The sequence below is a fragment of the Channa argus genome, chromosome 3 (genome assembly GCF_033026475.1).
Source record: "Channa argus isolate prfri chromosome 3, Channa argus male v1.0, whole genome shotgun sequence".
NCBI lineage: Eukaryota > Metazoa > Chordata > Actinopteri > Anabantiformes > Channidae > Channa > Channa argus.
Window position 1 is genome coordinate 14,872,066 of NC_090199.1, and position 22,592 is coordinate 14,894,657.

General features: G+C 41.8%; 1 protein-coding gene across 4 annotated transcripts; it reads right to left on the bottom strand.

The window, feature by feature from the left end:
- Positions 1–40: 40 nt before the first annotated feature.
- Positions 41–21,160, bottom strand: fam184b (family with sequence similarity 184 member B). 4 transcript variants are annotated; one of them, XM_067498267.1, is made up of 18 exons: positions 20,504–21,144; positions 15,815–16,003; positions 12,660–13,334; positions 11,890–12,028; positions 11,225–11,376; positions 10,570–11,103; positions 9,531–9,638; positions 9,128–9,432; positions 8,451–8,601; positions 7,288–7,407; positions 6,912–7,044; positions 6,483–6,613; positions 5,979–6,094; positions 4,830–5,186; positions 4,599–4,713; positions 2,346–2,453; positions 1,214–1,611; positions 41–640 (listed from the first exon to the last, which is right to left on the bottom strand). In XM_067498267.1, exons 1-18 carry the CDS (start codon positions 20,651–20,653, stop codon positions 568–570), a joined length of 3,954 nt encoding a protein of 1,317 aa, XP_067354368.1. In that variant the 5' UTR covers positions 20,654–21,144; the 3' UTR covers positions 41–567. The 4 variants fall into 4 exon arrangements, with proteins under 4 accessions (XP_067354368.1, XP_067354369.1, XP_067354370.1 ...); XM_067498268.1 differs by having other exon boundaries at positions 11,893–12,028; positions 20,504–21,143; XM_067498269.1 differs by lacking the exon at positions 11,890–12,028 and having other exon boundaries at positions 11,225–11,374.
- Positions 21,161–22,592: the final 1,432 nt, after the last annotated feature.

Consider the following 22,592-nt stretch of genomic DNA (forward strand, 5'->3'; position numbering starts at 1 on the left):
TTCATTCTTTCCCCCTGTACACATACAAAGAAGACTCGTGTACAAAAACAAAATATTTTATTAAATTTGTTCATTAAGATTATTATACATTTTTGCATTGAGAAAAGCTTCATTTTGGTATGGTGAGTTGTGAGTGTCCGTTTTGACGAGGATCTTGATTGAATATGTTGAATGCTTCCATAAACAAAGAGACACTTGGTTGAAGATTTTAGGAAATGTACATTTGCCTGGAATAACAATGATTACTTCAGAGCAAAAAGTTGGATTAAAAAAGGAAGACTGCTTAAAAAAAAACATATGGAGACATTCCAAACTATACAAACAAGATCCGGCAGGCCCATGTTCCGAGAAGAGGTCAGGCATGTGTTTGAGAAGCACTTTTTGGTTGAGCTTTGAGGCAATGTTTGAGATGGCCTTGCTGGTGATGAGCCCATATGTCCGTTCATGTTGTGTGTGTATGTGTGTGTTTTTTGTGTGCAGGAAGCTAGCGGATGTGTATAAGAAGCAATGAACTGTATGAGGAGATGTACTTGCAGCTGCTATGTGTGTGTTCATGTGTGTTTGTGCTCAGAAGGAGAAGTATTTAGTGAACCACTCCTGCTTCAGTCCCTCTGTCCCCCTTGGCTCCAGATATGGGGCCCTACAAATCACAGGAGACACAGACACATTAACATTAACGTAGCTGCTAAGGTTCATTTGCTTATTTTGAGACTAGTAAACAACTGAGGGAAAACGTATTGCATGAAGGCGCTGGCTTGAAGGCAAGGAAAAAAGGATAAAGGGAAATTGGTACACTCATAACTAATGCATTTTAAAAATGACATTTGGAAAGGACATGGTTACAATATATGTACAGTTTATAAGTATTGATAACATTGTGATATGTGTGAAGAAATTAGCTGTAACAATAATTTTTAACACTTCCAAGACTGCAGTGTTTCTATTGGCTAATCGAGCATTTCCACCCTAAGCTACCCAAATGTGGACATATATCAACTCATACAAGATGAATAAGATACCACATTCACTGGACATTGGTAACTACAACAAAGAAAATCAATTTGACACGTCTACATTATCAATTAATAAACAAACATGTACTTTAATGAGGGTTTTAATCTGCAAAAATGAAAAAATGTGAAATTAATTGTAAATATCTCCTAACTTGTGTGGAAAATGTATGATCACAGCCAAAATATTAAAATGTCCATACCTGATTGATTGGGCCTGCAGGTGTGCATGTGGCTCCTGGCAGGAGGGGTACACATATCGGATACCCGACTGTGGTGATGGGCAGACAGGGAGCGGGGCAGTGGGTGCTGGAGTGGGAGGGATGCAGGAAGTTCGGGATCTGGTAGAACGAGGGATGGAGGGGCAGGAATGTTGACCGAGGGACAGGGAAGTGTGCTTGTGTGGAAGAGAGGAGGTGGAGTAATGGGGGGAGGTCTGAGGGTGAGAGGTGGACTGGTGCGGGAGGGTCGAAGAGGAGTGCTGATGGACGGAGGAGGAGGAGGAAGATGATGACGAGGAGTGGGGTACGAAGATGCTCCTGTCATATGCACTGCTGCCGGAGATGCTGGTGACACGAGGAGGCGACTCCACACGCTTCCTCTGTGAAAGAACACAATGACATATAAGTATATTTTTAAAATCAGAATTCACACAATTAAACTACTTCAAGTTTCCTCACTGCAATCCAAAAACCTTTAATGTTTAAATACATTATTCAGTATTGTGGTATTTGGAGGGAAGCCTTATTTTAGGCCACACTGAGTAGACAAAGAGCCAGCAGGTTACACTGCAGGAGTGGTTTATGATGTTTTGCAATATTTGTAAGAGGCATGAACCCAAGCTGAGCATGTCCTCAAAAAGTAAACGACAAAGTATTTAACAATCATCTGTCAAGTTGACAGAAGGTAGACGTTTAATATTAAAATCAGTTTGAGTGGAAAATTATTTCCCTAGCAGGTAACAGCACATTTGCTAAATACGCTTAAGTAGCATTTGTGCTGTAAAGTGCAGACAAACTTTCAAAGATGAAAATATGGCAGAGACAAAAAATTGTAAATAATAAAAACTAAGGTCCAAAGATAGAGATGGAACGTACTGCCCGATCAAGTCTGTATCTTCTAAGACTTGATGTAATGTAATTTAAATGAAGTGACGGACATGTAGGGGTTGCAGCTTTAAGAAAGATTGCGATCTGTAGAGTGGGTGAGCTTGTACATTTTACTGCCTTTTGATACAGAAACCGAAGTTGGCTTCAGCCCAGCAAACCCTTCTGGCTGGAAGGACGCTCGTTCTGATGAGGGCATTATGTGCATGAAGTGAACAGACAAACTCACCCTCATGGTTGGCGTGATGCTCCCGGGGCGGGACTTGCTGTCACGGAGCCTTAGGGTGCTGTTGTCCCCGGCAACAGGAGGGTGGAGCTGCAGCTGATGCCTTTCTTCCTGAAGGGAAGGAGGATCAGAAAGGACTTTCATTGGCCTTATTCACAGTTGGTGTTGTATTAGACTTGTGTCTGGAGGGGATGCTTGTTTGCAAGCTGCCTCATGCCGCACAGATGGTAAACACAACACTCTGGCAGAGGACAATTTTTAAAAATCTTATTTCGTCCTACGCATACATGACCACAAATGATTAATGAAGACACACTTCCAGAATGATGTTTGGATGGCGAAGGTAATTACATTTTTGAAATTTGCCCTCACGGCTTGTTTCTCTGTTAGTGTTAACTGCATCCAGGAATTACTCGGATCCTTTCTGTCAGGTGACTTTGCACCATGTTAACTTACTGTTGTAGGAATTTCTTCAGTAGTTTTTCCTTATTTGAAGTGAAGAAACAAGGATCAGTTTAGAACAGGTATAATCTCATCTCAAGGATCATTTATTCATTAGATCAACTGACAAACTGAGTAAGGCTGCACCAAACAATATTTTTTTATTATTACTAATATAAAAAACAATCTCATAATGATTTTACATTACGACAGTTTAGCTCTCGTAACTCTCATAGCCTCTCTACAGTTTTTGTTCCTCTTCTTTTTTCCATCTATCATCATTCTATCATCAACTCACAAGGATTTTCCTATCATTGCTGTGCTGATAACGCACCGCTCTTTGAGTCCTTTCCACCGGATGACTCCACTGTGTCATCACACATTTATCCCTGTCTTTCTGACACTGCTTTTGGATGAGAGAAAGACATCTTCAGCTCAAACTCTCCAAGACCAAAGTTCTTGTCTTCCCACCTAGACCTTCGATACAACACAACATCAGCATCAACATTGGGTCTGCAGTGATCTATTGAGCTTCACCTCTCTGAATATACAACCAAACTCCCTGTGCAGGTGCTGGTCATATCTCTTTTCGATTACTGCAATGCCTGGTTTACAGGGTTATTGGCATGTACAATCAATCTCCTCCAGATGATCCAAAAAAGACGTCTCATTTTTTAATCAGCCAAAAAGGACACACCATTCTTCAGATCTCTGCACTGGCTCCCAGTAGCTGCCTGCAACATTTTCAAAGCGCTCTCTCTTGCCTACCGGGTGGTCAACTCAGCAGCCCTTGTGTACCTCAATCCCCTCATTCAGGTCTACAATCCCTCCCTTCCACTGCACTCTGCCGACAATTGATGTATGGTGGTCCCAGCACAACACATAACACACTAAGCAAAACTCTTCAGCTCATTGATCCCACGATGGTCAAACGAGCTACCAAAAATGCTCAGCAATCTCACTTCTGATATTCAAAAAACTGCTGAAAATAGAACTCTTCCACACCTACCTAAGCTCTTAAATCTAAACCTTCATGTTCTTTCAGTTCTTTCTTGCACTTGCATCTCATGAAATGGAAACACTTCTTCTGATAGCACCTTGCTTTGATGGTTTTTTCTTGACTTAGATTTTTGCTTGATTGTACCTCCCTTGTAAGAAACTTTGGATAAGAGCATCTGACAAATGACTAAATATAAATGTACACATGGAGACAACAAAAATGCCATGAATAATTATTAATGTAATTAGTAATGTAGCAAATTAAATTAAACCAGCAGTAAAGTAGTCCATCTCTGAATCCTTTCAGACTTTTCTACCCTGTGACACTCAGCACTAGGGTGGTTGTGACTCAGATGGAAGAGCGGGCTGCACACAGTCTGCAGGTCAGTGTCTCCTTCTGGCCATAAGAAGAAGTGTCCTTGGACACTGTCCCCTCCCTGAAGAAGTAGCGCTTTGATTGGCAGCTGTCCTCAACAATAATTTCGTCCGTGGGAGTTAACAAAGCATTTCTGAAAATATTGAAAAACTATCACAGTTATATAGTTTAATTTTTATAGGTTGGCTGAGTGTTTAATGTAATCTCAGAACATCTATGTCTACCTGGGGATCTACGGCAGAACTAGTTCACTATATTAAACTTTACAAGGACAATATTTGTTTGTAGGATAAAGTCTTCAAGTGCTCTGGTGTTCTTGTTGGTAATAAGGAATTTATTAACCGTCACCAGACTTATTCCCAAAGTAATTGATTAGAAGTGCAGTTCCACAGGTGAGCAAGTTATTACCAGAGTGTTTGCAGTGTGCAGTGTGTTCTCACCACTAATCTTTTAATAAGCTGGTCTCTCTCTGACAGTCTGTCCTGGAGCCTCCCCAGCTGCAGGTCATCACATCGAGGCTCCCTCCTCCTGCACCGCTCCTCACGCTCACGCAGTCTGCAGTAAAAACACATACACACACACTTTTCTCATACACCTGCGATGTTGTTCACTCAATGCTGGAGCACACTTCATATTTCAAAACTGGGTGTACTGTGCTGTTCCGTACTCACTCATTCTCCAAGGCCACTATTCGGGCCTGCAGGTGCATCTGGGCATTGCTGTACTCTGAGACCAGACTCTGCATCTCCCTCTTGTGCTCCCTCCTGATCTCCTCCACCTCCTCTCTCCTCTTCTCCTCCTCTCGCTCCTTCCTCTTTTCCTCGTCCACCTCCTCTTCCTTTATGTCCTCCTCTTTCCTCTCCTCCCAGTGTTTCTGTGACTCCTCCAGTTTCTCCATCTCCACCCTCAGTTTCTCCACTTCCTCCTTCAGACGTTGTGCTTCTTCTTCAAGCTGTGCATCCCTTTTCTTCCTTATTTCTGCGGTTTCCTCTTCTTTCTCTTCAGCCTCGGGTTTTTCCTGTATTGACCTGTGAATGAAAAGTAGATAGCAAAAAAAGATGTAAAGAAGAAGAATGGAGATTATTGTGGTGGCCTATTTAATACAATAAACAGTAAAGGTGGTTTGCATTTGGTCTACTACACAAGACCTCGGGCTAAATAACAAAATCAGCAATAAATGGAATACTCTAGTGGCTCCAGTTTTTACAAAAACATAAATTAATAAAGCTCACAAATAACTGTGCAATATATAGATTATGATTTTGTTGGCCAACCTGGATCTTGCTGTGGAATATTTCCACTGGCATTTGGACTATTGTGGAAATTAAGATAATCTTCATAGAGGAACACCACTTTTATGATTTTTGAAGCTTGAATACATTTTTGGTAGGTAGGCTATTACAGTCATGTCACCACCACTAAACTTCTACTTTTTAATTTCATTTAGTGCACTTAATTTTTCTACACTGGCCTTAATGCTTATCATGACCACTGTGGTCGGGAAGAGTGGGACACGAGCCTCCGACCCTATTGTTGGTAGGCGGCCACTCTACCAGCTGAGCCACTGCTGCCCCTCAGTTTTTAACATAGTTAAAAAACATAACATACTTTTTCCACGGCTTTTAAAAGGAAATCTGTTCAAAATCCCAGTGTGCGCTGGGAAACTGTTTCCCTTTACCTTTCCCTTTTTGCTGACATTTAAAATATCTGTAAATACATCAGTTATAAAAAAACATTAGGCCCAAAACATGCAACTGATTGACAACTGATTGAAGTTAAAATCAATTAGTTATTTGACAGGAAGGTACTTCTTTCCTTACTTTTCTTTTAACTGTTTCTTGAGAGCTGCGTTCTCCCTCTGCAGCTCCAAAACAGCACAATGACTCTCATCCAGCTGTCGCTCAAACACCTGAAACTGGTTCTGCTGCTTTAAATCCTTCACACACAAATACACACACACACACACACACACACACACACACACACACACACACACACACACACACACACACACAAAAGCATGCATGAAGTGAATAAATGTGAATACATGTGAAGAAACAACTGCTGTTGCTGCAGACACTATTATACAATGTTGGCTTAATCCCTCAGGCATGAGGAATTTTGGGTGATGATGATATCTTGTGGTTTTTAAATGTCTGTGTATGCTTATGCTACATGTGTCATGTGTCATAAAACTCAGAGAAGTGTGTCTTTACTTAAACATATATGTGTCTTTGTGCACACTCATGTCAGTGGGTCTATTATTTAAAAATACACTGTGGCCATTGCCACTGTGCCATTGTGTGTGTGTGTGTGTTAGTGACCTGTTGCAGAGCCATCATTTGTGTATGTGCTTGCAGTTGAGCCTGTAGGTCTTCTATCTGCTGCATGTGTCTCTGGGTCATCTGTCTGCTCCACTCTGTGTGCTGCTGGGTCATCTCTGCACGCTGCTTATCTGATACCACACACATACACACACAAACAAACACACACACACACAGACACACACACACAAAACCAAGTACAGAAAACAAAATCAATTTCGTCCACAGTTACAGGTACCCTTCTGCTGTTGCCATGGTGAAGTGTATCCATGGCAATAGCAACTTCACTGTTGAATTTATAATCTCTATGTGTATATGGCTGTGTGTGCTCATTTTGTCTATGCAGCTGTGTACGTGTGGAACAGAGTGTGTCACTGTGTGTGTTTATGCTAATTCTCATATGTGTGTACGCATGCATGTGTGTGTTACCTAGCTCCAGGTGGTACATTGTCTGTAGTCTGTTCCTCTCAGACAGCAGATCTTCTTTCGCCTGTCTCTCTAACGCCTGCAGAGCCATGGCATGACTGTGTTTGTCCTCAGCTAAAGACTGGGTTTGGGGCTCCTCCAACACATTAACACACATTTTGAAGTTTTTACAACACCAGCATTTATTAACCTCATGAAAATCTGTCTTTTAACTGCACATGTGTGACAAAGATAAATGCACACATTTCTAAATTGGCACAATGTTACCTCTTCATTGAAGCAGTATTAGAAAAGCTGCTAAATTATTCATCACAGAGAAAACATATGAACGTGACTATGTACCGTATGATTGCAGAAAATGTGTGTGCATCTCATGTACCTGCAGCAGCTCCCTCAGCTTTTTGTTGATCTCCTTCGTGTCTTGGACCTCTTTCCTCAGCCTGTCAATTTCGGGGTTGCCATGGCAATCATCTCCCTGGCCCGCCTTCTTTTTCTCCCCCTGCAATAATGAAAAAAACGTGAGCGTAGTATTTTAGGGCTCTGTGTGGGGAGTAATCCTTAGATGATGATTTTGCAGCAGGGATTGAATTAGGACAGATACTGCTTTTGTTTAGAATTTGCAGACTAAAACTGTTTTTCATAAAATTAAACAAAGACTTCATTGTGGACTCAAAACAGGCCTATGAAACTAATTAAAAGAGTTCTCCGGCAATTGAATAGTGCACTAAGCTTTGGGAGACACAAGAGACTGAATTAAAAAAAAAAAGATTGTTAAAAAGCTGGATGCAAATGAGGCTGAAATTGCCTTTCTTTTAGTTTCGAATATGCAACCAAAAATATTGTTCTCCTGAGTGTGTCTCTCATTAGAGTTCTTAGCCTTGTAAATTTTCCAAAATCCTTATGCGAGATTGTAATAAAAAGTTTACTGTTAAAATGTTTAGTTGCACTCAGTGTCATTTTGTAAGCAGCTGAATGTAGACAATCATCTGTGATCCTAAACATGCTGAGAACGGATTTTGATCAAAATTAATCAATAACAATTTTTTTCAAAGCAAAAAGGCAAATATTTGCTTGTTCGTGCTTTTAAAATGTAAGACTTTGTAGCTTATTCTACATGATAAATGATGGTAAATGGGAAAGCCTTGGGTAATGGATTGTTAGTTGGACAAAACAAAACATTTTAAATCCAGCATCTTACTAAGGGTGTGTTTCATCATCTTCTGACATTAATCAGAAAAACAAATGAAAAATAATTACTAAACTAAACAAAAAAAGCCATCCAATGAAAGCAGCTTCTTCAAATCAGTAAGTCTAACAAACTAGATAAAAGCTTTTCTCACTAGATTTTAAATGGTGGATCTAAGTGCTTGATGCATTTATAGGAGCTAACTGAATGAACCTTAAGTGTGTGTGTGAAATGAAAATACAATGGCAAATCTGTCAGATTATTAAGATAGAATAATATTTCTAAAATAAAAAATGTGTGGTAGAGACGAAGAATGATAAATGGGTTTTATAATTTAGTATGTGAAGGAGACTCACCTGTGACTGCAGCTCAGTCAGTTGATTCTGCAGCTCAGATATATCTGTCTGCAGCTCCTGTTCTCGGTTCTGCCATCTCTGTTCGCTCTCAGCAACAGCAGCATTCATCTCTATTCTGAACTCTGCTCTGAGACGATCCTCACACTCTGCCCTGGAGGCAAACATCAGAACAAGAATTGAGGCAGCGTTAACCTACATGCAAAATTACTATTTATTTCTTCTTAATCCACTGTGTGGGGTCATAATTTTACTGTGCTTCTACTTCATTTAAATTGGACTATTTGTAAAGAAAGCCAGTGCACCGAAGAAACCTGATAATCTGTCACATTTCTTTGTTGCTTGATTTCAGAAATGTCCATATATTGAAATGGTAAATCCTCCTTTTACGAATTTGCTTGTTGGGTTTCGAAGGGGCAACCCGATTAGAGGCAGAAAGCAGCATTTCTTCTGCATATTATTCTGCTAAAACACATTCCATATCAGTAAAGTTTATTTATATTAAACTTAATCAAATCAAGGAGGAGAAAAATGCTGTGAGCAACAATGTGAATGTTAACTCCTCAACTTTGATCTTCTCTGATGATCATTTTAGAGGAGGGCAGGGAGAGATTCCAGGTGAGCAAAGATTTTTAATGTAAGCCTAAATGGTTGTGGGAGATCTGTGTTTATTCTGCTACCTGATTCGGTCCTCCGTGTGCCTCTGGCTCTGGCTCTGCTCTAGAAGACTCTTCTCCGTGGTCAGTCGGCTCTGTTCCAGGACCTTTTCCTCCAGTCGATGTTTGTCCGCTCTCAGAGAAGCTATTTCTCTCTGCTGTCTGTCCCGTTGCCTCTCTGCCTCCTCCTGAATTCGAGCCAGTCGACTCCGAGTCTGATTGAGTTCTTCTTCAAGACGAGAGCACTGTGGACTACATGAGGGTGCAGCTTCAGGCGCCACCTTTTCTTTCTTCTCATGCTGTTGCATCACCAACTCCAATCTACAGATCTGTGAGCAACAAATCATTGCTTTACTCACATAAACCTGTTGACATCTAAGCAGCTTGCTACATTTTAGCTGGTAAAAAAAAACATTCAACATCTAACCTCATTAGTAGCATCTTTCAGTTTTGTCCTCAGTTCCTCTCTTTCCTTCTCCAGAACATGGCGCAGCTCCTCTCCAGTCCTCCTCTCCTCTTCCAAACGTGCACATACCTTCCAAGAATATTCATCCTCGTGAAAATCATTAGGATATTTCATCTTTTTGAGTGCTTTACCCTGTCATCTTCTCATTTCTAAGCCTAATTAATAATTAGTCACAATGAAATGCACATCATAAGACGGCTCAAAGGGCATGCAATTATGTGATAAAATCTCTTTAAATTTCCACATTTACACTGAGAGCGAGAAATATTCACTAATCAAACTCTGTTAGACTACTGGTTCACAGTCTGAATCTGGGCCCCATCCCCTGTGGGTCACGAGAATGATTAACAGACTGGTAGATCAAAAAACACCATTTTTAAAAATACTTTTATCTATTTCTTCTCTAGAACTTCATCTAGTCATGCCCCTAAAAGCAAATCACTAGCCACTAGTGTGGACTTTGTGTAAGAGTGTCCAACTCAACTAACTGTTTGTAAATACACTATGTTAACCTTGCTAATGTTAACATTATGCAGTAGCCAGATTTCTTAGAATTCTTTTACATGAGAATAACAGTTTCTTTTATTATGGTCATGTACTAAGACAAACCTGGTTTCAGCTGGGACGTCCTAATTTCTGTGGGGCTTAAGGTTTAAAGAAAGTATAGTATGTGCATCACACAGACTCCGAACAAATAAAGTATTACAGCCTTTTGGAAATGAAAGGAGAAATAATTTCTCATAGCAGCTTGTCCTTGTATCCAAAATAATTAAATCCAAAGTCTGACTGAAACAATAATAATTAATTCTATATAAGCTCCCTGCCACAGCTGAAAACTGAGCTATTTTTAAAATACAAGTGCACAGTATGGAAAAACTGCTTCGTCTTTTGCTACAGAGTCTGTCCTCTTACTGCACTGTCTTTTCAAACAAAGTCCAAAGAAATCTGTAAAATTGCTAATGGGATAAACAGCCAGTGTGATGTGAGAACAGATGCTGACCTCTTGGTTGGTCTTCTTCTCTGAGCTCAGAGCTTCTTGGACGCCATGGAGTTCAGCTGCATGTCTCCTCATCACTTCCTCTATCGCCTTTCGGACCTGCTCCTTCAAACGCTTCCTATCCTCCTCGGCCTTCTCCGCCAACCTCTTCTTCTCTTCCTCCAGCTTCTGCTGCACACTGGCTCTCTCTGCCTCGACCTGTTCAATGTTCTTGTCCAACTGGGAACGAACGCGAACCCTCTCGACCTCCAGCTCCTTGCGCAGTCGGTCAACCTCTTCTTCCTTTTCTCTCCTCAGACGCTCTTTGACCTCTTCCACCTCTTTGTGCAGTACTCCCTTCTCCTCCTCTCTCTCCCTGCGCAGTTTGGTTCTGTCTTTCTCAAACTGCTCCCTCTCCTTCTGTATGGTTTCTCTCTCTTTTTCTATCTCCTTCTGCAGTTTGTCTCTCTCATCATCTGCATGCTTTTGGATGCGACGCAGTTCTTCTGTCTGAGCTCTCACCATCTCTGACCGCAAGCTGGAGAGGGCCTCAGCATGCTGTGAACACACAACATTGTTAATCAGTGTAGAGAAACCATATCTATTTATGTACATGTGTTCTTTTCTTGCATTTTTCACTGCACTGCATTAATTCCTTTTGAGTGTATACGTGTGTTACCTGGCGTATCTGCCGTGCATGGTCACTGTTCCGGCCACTGCTCTGTAGCTCCAGCTCTCGGTTCCTGCTCTGCAGACGGCTCACCTGGCTCCTCAGTTCCTCCACCTCGGCACACACACACACCTCACAGCCTCCGCGGTTCAGCAGCTCCTCTAACACACAAACACACACACACACACACACACACACACACACACACACACACACACACACACACACACAGAACACACAAAAAATAAACACAACAAATAAACTCCAACAAAAACACTAGCATACACTTATGTATGCGTACAAAAATGTATCGATTGGATATGCAGGCGAGAAGCAGAATGAATGCATAGCGGACCAATAGTGAATGACAAAGGGCCAGAAACAAAAATCATTGTCATGCAGTAAATAAAATTCGGGGTGTTTTTGCTGACTGGGTGTGAGGGCATTTTGATGAAAACTGTTTGCCTTTGTGGAGGATGAATAATGTGTATTTGTTGCATTTTCTGTATATATTATAAGGATGTGAGGCTAAAACTTAATTAACGCTGAGTCAGAATGAGTAATGGAAATGCACTGAGCTCTGCTTGGTTTCACCAGTGTGAGCTTTCTTCAGCAGACAGGCATGAAGACAAGTGGAGGGACAGACCCAGATTGTGAAAGGCAGACCATACAACTACCTGCTCTGCTCTGCAGCGCATCCTCCTGCAGCAGCAGCCTCTCCTTGGCCACCGCTAGCTCCTCCTCCGCCCGTTTAGCCACGCCCTCTGCCTCTGACACACGCCTACGGTCCAGCTCCAGCTCCTCCTCCAAGTCCTGGAGGCAGGCGTGAGGGCCAGGAGGGAGTTTGGTGTGAGCGCAAATAAAGAGGGCAGCAGACAAGTATTGCAGGCCGACAAAATCACAGAGAAAAGGAAAAGCGACAGATGAGTGATAGAGAGATGAGTGATGGAGAGAGAGAAACCAACACCAAATTTGATACAGATACGTAAAATGGAGAAAGAGCAAAAGTCAGAGAGATCAGAGACCAGATAGGAAAAAAGTGGTATGAAATGTGGAGCGTTAGGGAGCTATCTCACCCAGCTGTGCACTTTTAATGGTCTGCTGTGAGGGCTTATGTCAGCTCTATGCCAGCTCTCGTAGGGCTTCTTAATGCTCTTGTGTGAGGTGGTAATGGTGGTGGTGCAGTGAATCTACCCTGCTCAAACTACTCATTAGCAGATAGCTGGCAGCGGTAATAGCACTCAGGGAGGGCATCCTGTGGTTAAGATTCCACCTCACTCCTCTCCTTCCACCTCACTCCCTCCTTTCCCATCAACATACTCATTAGCTGTGTGCATCAGAGACACTAGGCTGCAACTTTTCAATATCCTTTAATCCCCCTATTCACAGCATTGGATTCTAGTTTTAGCATGAGTGAAAACACTGAGTGAGAGTGTCAGTATACCTGTATGCGCTCTTGCAGTTTGACTGTGTTTCTCTTGCTTTCAGCCAGCCTCTCCAGGTGACCTTCCACCTCTGCTTCAGCCCTCTTCACTCTCTCTCTTAGGGCACTGTGCATTCCTTTCTTCTCCTCTTCCTCCCTCTCCTCCCATCTCCGCCGCTCCTCTCTCCATTCTGCCTCCATCTTCTTCCTCATTTCCTCCTTCTCCTCGTTTAAATCATTCATCTTTTGCTCCCAACTCTCCCGTTCTTCCTTCACCGCTTGCCTCCTCTCTTCCTCTGCTCGATCCCTCTCGTCTGTCAGTGCCCTTACTTCTTCTAACAGCGTATCAACTCTTTCCAAGTCCTCAAAGTCCTCCATTTGTCTCTCCTCTTCCTCTTTCTTTTTCTCCTCAACTTCTCGTTGTCTACGCTCCTCTTTCCTCTTCTTTTCATCATCAACAGCTTTCTGCAGCTCCTCACATTTGGCATCCAACTCCTGGATTTGCTGTTCTGCCTTCACAAGTTCTTTGCCCAACCTCAGGCTTTCCTCCTGGGCATCACTGATCTGGGCCTTGGCCTCCTGGAGCTCTTCTTCTGCAACCTGGAGCCTCTCTTCAAACTCTTTTCTTAGCTCTGCCTCTGTTTCACGCTCCCTCTCCTCTGCCTGGATGCGGAAGCAATCAAAATCTGCCTGTACCTTAAGGTACAGAGGATGACATGTTACACACTGCATCCAGGTTTGCATCTACTTTACAATTGGTCGAACAATTTGCATCTAATGCACCGATTAACCTTTCTCCCCTTAAGCCGTAATAACTTCCCTCAGTTCATGTATATGCTGTAGAGGTAAATTCATGCCATAATTGTCCTGTACTTTTGCATCTTATAAGTGGGGTCTGCAACCCCAATTCCAAAAAAGTTGGTATGATGTGTAAAACATACATAAAAACAGAACGCAATGCAAATCTCACAAATCCATATTTTATTTATTAGAACACACACAACATATTAAAATATTAGCTCATTTTAAATTTGATGGCAGCAACACATCTCAAAAAGTTGGAACAAGGTGATGTTTACCATTGTGTAGCATCCTCCCTTCAACTGTCTGTAAACATCAGGGAAGTGAGGAGACCAGTTGCTGCAGTTTAGGAGAGGAATGTTATCCCATTCTTGTCTGATGCAGGATTCTTGCTGCTGAACAGTCCTGGGCCTTTGTTGCCGGATTTTTCATTTAACGATGCACCAAATGTTTTCTGTTGGTTAAAGGCCTGGGCTGCAGGCAGGCCAGTTCAGAACTCAGACCCTTCTCTGCCAAAGCCATACTGTTGTGATGGACATGTTGTTTAGCATTTTCTTGCTGAAATATGCAAGGCCTTTCCTGAAAGAGACACTCTGTGAATGGGACCTTATGTTGCTCTAAAACCTCTATGTACTTTTGAGCAGTGATGGTGCCTTTCCAGATGTGTAAGCTGCCCCTATACTATCAGAGATGCAGGGTTTTGACCTGTCGGCTGATAATAAGCTGGATGCTTCCAAAAAGAATTTCAAGTTTTGATTCATCTGACCAGAGAACAGTTTTCCATTTTGCCTCAGACCACTGTAAATGAGCTTTGAGAGAACACGGCAGCGCTTCTGGATCATGTTCACATTTGGCTTTTTCTTTTTATGATACAGCTTTAACTTACATTTGTAGAGTGCACGATTAACTGTGTTCACAGACAGTGATTTCTGGAAGTGTTCCTGAGCCCATGCAGTGGTGTCCAGTAGAAAATCATGCCTGTTTTTAAAGCAGTGCTGCCTGAGGTCCAGAAGATCACACACATCCAGTTTTTACATAGATTCCTCCTGATTCTCTGAATGTTTTGATGATGTTATATACTGTAGATGGTGGAATCTTCAAAGTCATTTTGCAATTTTACATTTGAGGAACATTTTTCTGAAATTGTTCCACTATTTCTAGACATTCGAGAGGCTCTGCCTCTCTGAAATGCTCCTCTTATATGTTACTGCCAATTAACGTGATTAGTTGTCAAATTATCCTGCATTTGTTTTTAATTTGCAGCAATTACTTTCCAGCCTTTTGTTGCCCTTGTTCCAAGTTTTTTGAAATGTGTTTCTGCCATCAAATTTAAAATGAGCTAATATTTTCCATGAAATGGTGAAATGTCTCAGTTTCAACATCTGAATATGGTGTTTATGTTCTATTGTTAATAAAATATGGGTTGATGAAATTTGCAAATCCCTGCATTCTGCATTCATTTTTACTTACATTTTACACATCTTTCCAACATTTTTGAAATTCGGTTTGTATGAAGAAACCATGGTGTGAGCAGTGTGGAAAGTGTGTTAGCAGAACAGACTGCAACCGTAAACGCTAATTAGCTGCAATGTTGTGACATTTATAGAATACTGAGCAGCAAAACATTATTACCAGCCTTCACTGCTGCGAACAGACAGGCCAGAGCCATAAATTCAGCCTGTCACAACCAGAATTCATATGTAAACGATAATACACAGTGAGATGTCCTGACAGTAACAAAGAGGAGATAATCTTGTAAAATATACCATATGTATTAGACCACACGTGTCTACACCCTGTCGCAAAATGATGGGCTGAGTTATGTTCCAGTGTACAGTATTTTGAGTTTTCTTTAAGCTTTAAATGCCAAGGTTAGTTGATAATTAATTTAATTAGTAAGTATTTACAGTTGTTTTTGATTAACGGCCAATTACAGTAGTTCACTGAACTTTATGTGCTCTGAAGTTACAGCAGAAAAACAAGAAAACATGGCAGACAACAAACAAACCAGACAGATGAGCAAGAGCAAACATTTTAAAATTATAGTTTAATTTCTAGTTGTTGAGATAAATCCTGTTTTTTTTCTAAAGAGCTCATAAGAAAGTCATGTGGGTATTTATGATTCATGTTTATGTTTTAGTGGGGTGCACAGCACATAAATTAGGTATGAAGTGCATGAAGACTGAGTAAATAATACACTATTGGAACTAGGTTGTGTGTTGTAGGTCAACTTAGGGGCAGGTTTGACTTGCTGCTCCCACTGAGAGTTTACACGTAAAATTACAGTGATATAACATGACCTCGAAGGACGCAGCTCATCCCATTATCGAGAGGTTAAGAGTAAAATCACACAAACGTCTCAAACACGTACACACCTGGGCTCCGACTCTCTGCTGCTCATCCAGAGACTCCTGCAGCTCCAGGAGGCGTGTCCTCAGCGCCGACCCCTCCCCTTCGTGACACGTCTCCATCAAGACGCGGTGCAGCTCCTCGTGATGAGCGTGGCTCAAGGCCTGCAGGGTCGCCTCCTGCTCCTCATTCTTCATGTTCAGAGAATAAATCACCTGGAGATCATTAACAGACAGGGAAAGACTTGACAACTGTTTACATTTAAGCCTTAAAGATGTGAATTATGTAAAAACTAGTTCTATATCTGTGTTTCATTGCTTTTAAGAATGACTCATATTTCTCTCATGAATGGTTCACCAACTCTGCCCTTGAGTGACACTTGATTATAGTCATATCTCAAACTGATGTGCTTCCAGTCCTAATTACTCATATTCATCATTGTGTTTGGCATAACTGCAATGGTTTTTATTTAAGACCATTCTGACTGTCTTCGCAATCTAGGCATTTTAACATTTTCTGGAACTAACAGCAGCAGAAATTAAAGCTGAAACAGCTTGTTATTGTTCAGTTTTAGCTGATATTGCAAGATAATACTGCAGACCGAGAAACAGATTTTCCCTTTTGATTATGAACATTTTTAAATATTATACCTAATATTAAATATTAAATAAATAAATATTATACAATTCACACTCCTAGTGTGAATTGTATAATGAGTTTAGCTTCTTTTTAATTTTATGTGACAGAGCGTATATTACTGTACGTGCAATATTATTGTCTGGGTAGGTTTATCTAAATGCTTCTTTCTTAGCAAAGACTTAAAAAACCTCTGTTTCATATAAGCTGGTTTGGTTACAGTTCACTTCCTCCTGGATTTAGATAAATAACTTCGTGGGGTTATTTCACAACACATCTGAGATATATCACAAACAGTAGGAAAACTGACTCCAGACTTTCACATACATACAGCCAATATTTTCAGCTGGCAGCTTTATGATAAGAAATATTAAACTGACACTGACTGATGTAAGCAACACTGTCAAACTGTGTGTGTCTACAGTAACTACAGATCATTGAGCCAATATAATCCAGGCACTGCAGGTCTATGCAGTGTCTCTCCTCTCCTGCCTACATATGTGGAGTTTCTCTTTCTTCTCTATTTAGACTGTGACTAACACATGAAACATGGCCTACTTCACCCCACTATTCAGTTTACCCTCTACGCCATGTCTACAGTGTCATCATCTGCTCCTGCTGACCCTGACGTCTCACTTACCCCTTGTGTGTGTGTGTGTTTGTGTGTGTGCGCACAAGCACGGATGTTTGCAAGGGACACAAGAGCTCATGTTTTACCCAGACGCCTCTCTGTCTGTAGTACAGAGCTAGCACTAACAGACATTCCCCCAGAGTGTGTGTGTGAATATCCATACCTGTCACTGGCACACGCACTGTCAATTTCTATTACTCACCAGTGTATTTGCTATAATCCAACTCCTAATGATCCCACTGATGAAAAATGTGATGTCTCCCAGAATCATCCACCTCTAACTTTCCTGTCAGTACAGTATGTTTCAGTATTGTATTCAGTCGCGTCATGGTGCATGAACTTCGGCTTACAAAGTATGACTTGTGACTCAGAGAAATGATAGGGACTATGAATCGAGGACAGGCTCTAAGGGAAATGTGCGTGTGTGTTTTGTTCTTGGCTGTCCTCTTTGGGACATTTGAAAGTGAGAGCAATAGAGGACAAAGGGAAATGTAGCAGGAAAGATGAAGATTTAACAAGGTTAGTTCAGAAACTTGAGATGACATCATGGCCAAAAATTAAGTGGCTACTCAAACATTACATTCATACTTATTTGTTGAACACCACCTAATATTGCTTCTATTTCAGCCTCCATGTGTCTGGGATGGTTTTCCCGAAGAATTTGGATAATAATATAATAATATATATATAATGAATATATATATAATAATATATATATAAATATAATATTGATGATAACGACGGGCTTCACCGTTGTTCATTTTCATCCCATTGGCTCTGAATCTAATGACAAACTGGTGACCTATGCAGGGTGTACCCCTACTCTTGTAGGGGTCCTCTTAAAGATCAGCTCCTGCTCCCTGCAACACCACGACAGCCATAACTGGTCTGTTCTGCCCACTATGTTACGGTATAATTGAAAATGTTATCTTAGATCAACAAAGAAGATAGATGTGTACTGACATTAAATTTGCTGGCTTTATGTCTCTTCTCTACTTCTATGTTACACAATGTTTCCATATTAACCATATTAAACTATATTTGTTGTGGTTACAATGAGTTACATTCTTATTATTATCCAAAACCACAAGAGTCATTTGGGCTAATCTAATCTATCTAAGCTAAAAAGTTAGCCTCCGATACCAGTTCATACTTAAAGGTGAAACGTAAAGAAACCATTAATAATGATTTTTATCAGCCTCTCTCTCTTTGTTTGTTTGTGACAACCAGCAGCTACAGCCTTAATGCTTTAGATTTAAAGAAAACATTTTCATTCAGCTGCTTGAGTCCAAATTCTTAAGAGGCTTGGCATGGCAGCTTGGTAAGAGGGTGGCAGGAGCCTCTTACTACTGTAAATCTTGTCTCAAGATCCCCATATTGATCCTGCCAGTCGATAATGTTATTCATGTAGCCTCACTAGCCAGAGCCTGTGCCTATTGACACAAACTTCACAGTCAGCAAAGCATGAAATTAATATTCTGTCTACAGTGTAAAGGAGAGCTGAGACTGGGCGGTTGAAAGAGAAGTGAGATGTAGAGCAAATGGTTGGTGCACAGAGGAGAGGTTAGGCAAAGAGACAGCAAGCATTGCACACACACGTTCTCTTACATCAGCCCTGCCTCCCACACTCACACAGCCACACATATCAAAGAGGGTACTGGGCGTGCTGGATTACAAAGCAGGGAACATTATGACAGTGTGAGCTAGATAAGTACAGGAAATCACATAGGCAGCAATTGAGCTGACAGTCAAACGTGTGGGTATTTATACACAAACACAAACACATCTTATATACCACTGTTTATTTCGTGTGAAGACGTGTTCATGTCGGTGTGTGCGTGTTTGTTCACACACCAGTATGAACATCCACAACAGCTGGCCTGACATGGACAGCTCCTGCTATCTTCCCATTGGCTTGTTCTGTAAACACACTCCGACATGTTACTGGTTTATCTTTAGCATCACCCATTCAACCAGGGTAGACCACTCTCACTGAAGGAGAGACGGAGGACGGTGGATGAAGCGGGAAGGGGAAAGTAGCCGTGTAAGTCAAGCGTAAGTGTGAAGGGGTGAGTTGAGGAATAGGCAGATAGATGTGTTTATGTTTGTGTGTGTGTGAGTGTGCCAGCCTCTGTTTGTGCACACAGAGATAGAGTAGGGGTTATTAAATATATAGGGTTACCACAGCTGACCCATTTCACGCTTCCTCTCCAATTCCAACCCCACCCCGAAACACTCAAATAAACTATGTGTCACCCGCTGAGCATCCCAAGAGCCCAGAGAAAATGCTTACACCAAAAAAATCAGATTTAGGGATTCTTATATTTCAACAGCCCTCCGGGTTTGGGATGTATTAACTGTGGTCATCAAAGACCTATAAAGCGGGCTGGCAAGGCTTGCATAAAGTTTCATAAGAGAGAAACAAGTCGGAGGAAGAACACTGAACTGGAAGTAGGAAGCTGGCGAATATCTCTAACTAGCAAAGACACAAGTGCTGACCCCTCATCTGTGTCATGTTTTTATTTGCCTGCGTGTCTGTACGCATGAGAGGAAGCCACGCTGCAGCATGCATTGTGCGCACGCACATACACACACAAACCTAGGGGCTACACAGAGGTGAACCCATAAGGGAAGATGGGAAGTGCACAGTCAACAGTAATTGTCATAGCTCAACAAGCAGTGGGTCATGCACTGCCTCTGTAAGCATTATTGTGATGCAGAGAGAGGGAAAATCCACATATAGTATTGCCTACTGTATAAAAAGCTAAGCACATACAGCTACTTCTACTGTCAAGCATCCCTACCTGCACAACGATAAGTGGCCATACGCATGACACTGTATGCTGCTACTAATTAAGCATAACCCACTTATTATAAATTCTAGTATAACATTAAAAATATGACCACATTAAAAATAATGTCACTTGCTTCAGTGTGGGGTTTCTATGCATTTATCTTTTTATATACAATATGTCAGTCCCAATAATGAGGAAGCTATAACCTAAAAATGTGTCAATGTGAACGATAAGCAATGCTCTAACTTATCATTAAGCTTGGCTCTGAAACAGCTGATCTGCACCCTACACCTAAAGCTCAAGTGATCACTATCTGACTACTGTCTGTCACGAATGACAAGTTTTGCATTCATCATTTCAAGCAAATATTTCTGATTTGTAGCACAGAACCATCCCCAGTTCTTACTATAGACTATTTCTCTGTTTTCTTTTTTAAAACCTCCTATTGCTCCATTTTTTTTAATTTCCATAAATATTTTTATTTGTTTCTGGCACATAGTTGTGTATCACAGGATCATAACAGGGCGGCTTCTCAACATACTACAAAATCGTGTTTCAGTGAGACAAACCAGCACATCGTCCAGCCAGCCTGACAGATGCAGCGACACCGCGGCCAGCGGCGCGCCTCTCTCGGTGTCAGCGCCAGTTCTTACCTTGGTGAGCTGAGCAATCTTCTTGCACATCTTGCTGTGCATCTGGTAGTCGTACAGCTCCTGCTCGATGTTCGGGAACTCTGCCGCAGTCCCGTTAACAGCGGAGGGCGGCCCGGGGGGCTGTACAGCCTTACCGGCGCCCGAGGCCATAATGAAACCCCCAAGGGAACTTCCCAGATCGGAGGATAGTCAGAAATGATCCTGCCGCCTCTCGGATAGAAATTCTTACCAGAATCGTATCAACTTTTTATTCGTGCATCTCATTCCTCTGTGAGCAGACCCCCTCCAGTGAACGGCAGCTCGAGCGATTCGCTTGAAAACATTTGGTAGTAGATCGGCGGGGCTCCCCTCGTGCGTTCCGGTTGCAGCCCCCCTCTCCCGCTGTCCACCCGGTGATCGCGGAGGTCACACGCTGGAAGTCCATCGGGGACGCGCTCGCGCCAACCGACCCTTCTTCGCTGTCAACAGATATATTTTTTTCTTATCCGATGAGGGAGCGCTTGGCGATGAAGGCATACAGTCCAACCACCTGTCTCGCGGCAGGGGCGGAGAGGGGCGTGTGTATCCTATGGAACATTACCGGAGACAGCTCGAGAAGCGCACTGCTGCAGTGCCGCCCCGCCCCTACCGGCGCTGCTGTATCAATGCCGATCACAGAGAGGATGGGTGGAGGAGGTCTCTGGGGGTGTAGTCGTGTGACTTTACTCCGTCGGTCAGATACCGTAAACAGAGCACACAAGAGAGCAACTTCCGAAACCCTGGTCCCCAGTGGTCGACTGTGTATTCAGTTTGTAATATAGCAGGTAAATGCCCCCCAAGGTTTGGTGGGCCCACGGCCTCGAGCCTGTTCTGTAGAGTTCAGTGTACAAGCAATAAGACAACAGTGAACTCATCAGCACAATTCATTTGCTAACATTAAAGGGCTACTCTAACAATTTGCTACTTTTTTTCCATGAAGTCTGGAATTTAGAGACATATTTTAGATGTAAAAGGTTAAAAGTATATTCAGAAATATCCAGGGCCTGAGATAGACTGCCCAGGGTGTTCCCCACCTCTAGCCCTATGACAGCTTTGATAGATGCAATGTCTAACATACAAAATGAACACATGTTTCCACCAAGTATGCAGTTCACCCAGGAGAATTTGCATGGCAGGTCAAATTTTCTTCAGATTTTCTATGGCAAGGGTGTAAATCAATACATACACAATGCAGGTATTTGGAGTTGGTAGGCTTTAGGCATCTCTTTTTAACACACCTACTACCATCATTTTTATACAGCCATCAAAGTGTCAGAGGCTGACCAAAAGTCTGCACTGCCATGCTCGTTTGTAGGATTAATTGCCTTTGAAAATACAAAGACAGGCACAAGACACAAAGTTCTTGGAGAGAGACTGATAAAGCAGGGCAGCATTAAGGAGGTTGGTGGCAGGCTTTTCACCAAGGATGGAATATGCCAAGAATGTTGTTATTACATGAGGCTGCAAGCTTTTATTAAAGTGCATATTGTATTTCTTATTTGGTGGATGTGTTTTTTTCACATCTTTCATATGACATAGTAGGTGTTTGAAATGTACTGGAGATGGGTCTCAAAGTATGTACTTTGAGACTCCATCAAAAAGCATAAATATTTAATATTATAATTCACCTCTTAGATATTTCCTCACCCACATGCACACAGGTCTAAAGCAGAGAATGGACAGTGTACTGTCAGTGATGACTGTTGCCATAAAAGGAGGAACCCTGTTTACTTGCTGAAATGCTGCTCTGGCCAGTCCTATGGGAAGCTGTGTACTTTGACCCCGTCACAGCTGTCTGGCAGCTGCAGTCTTGGATGTGGAACAAGCAATATAAGGATATTTGGCATTATTTTATTCAACCCAATTTTTGTTTTTAAATGATAAATCACAGAAATGCAAAGCAAACATAAATTCTATATTGTTGGGAAAGTTGTGAGGTCAAATGTTAGGTTGTTCTAATACTCCAGTGTTAAAACCTTTTCCTGAATTTTACTTAACAGGGAACGCCAATGGGCTGTCGTTTTTATCTGTACAAATAAATGAAATCTATAATTTTAGTATTATTATTCGT

What these genes read in the sequence shown, in the direction of transcription:
- fam184b (XM_067498267.1), bottom strand. Translation starts at nt 20,653, where the DNA reads ATGGCCTCGGGCGCCGGTAAGGCTGTACAGCCCCCCGGGCCGCCCTCC. An exon ending in AGAAGAAGACCAACCAAGAG is followed by an intron (nt 9,639 to 10,569) that starts GTCAGCATCTGT and finishes TATTCTTGGAAG; the next exon opens with GTATGTGCACGTTTGGAAGA. An exon ending in TGAAAGATGCTACTAATGAG is followed by an intron (nt 9,433 to 9,530) that starts GTTAGATGTTGA and finishes TGTTGCTCACAG; the next exon opens with ATCTGTAGATTGGAGTTGGT.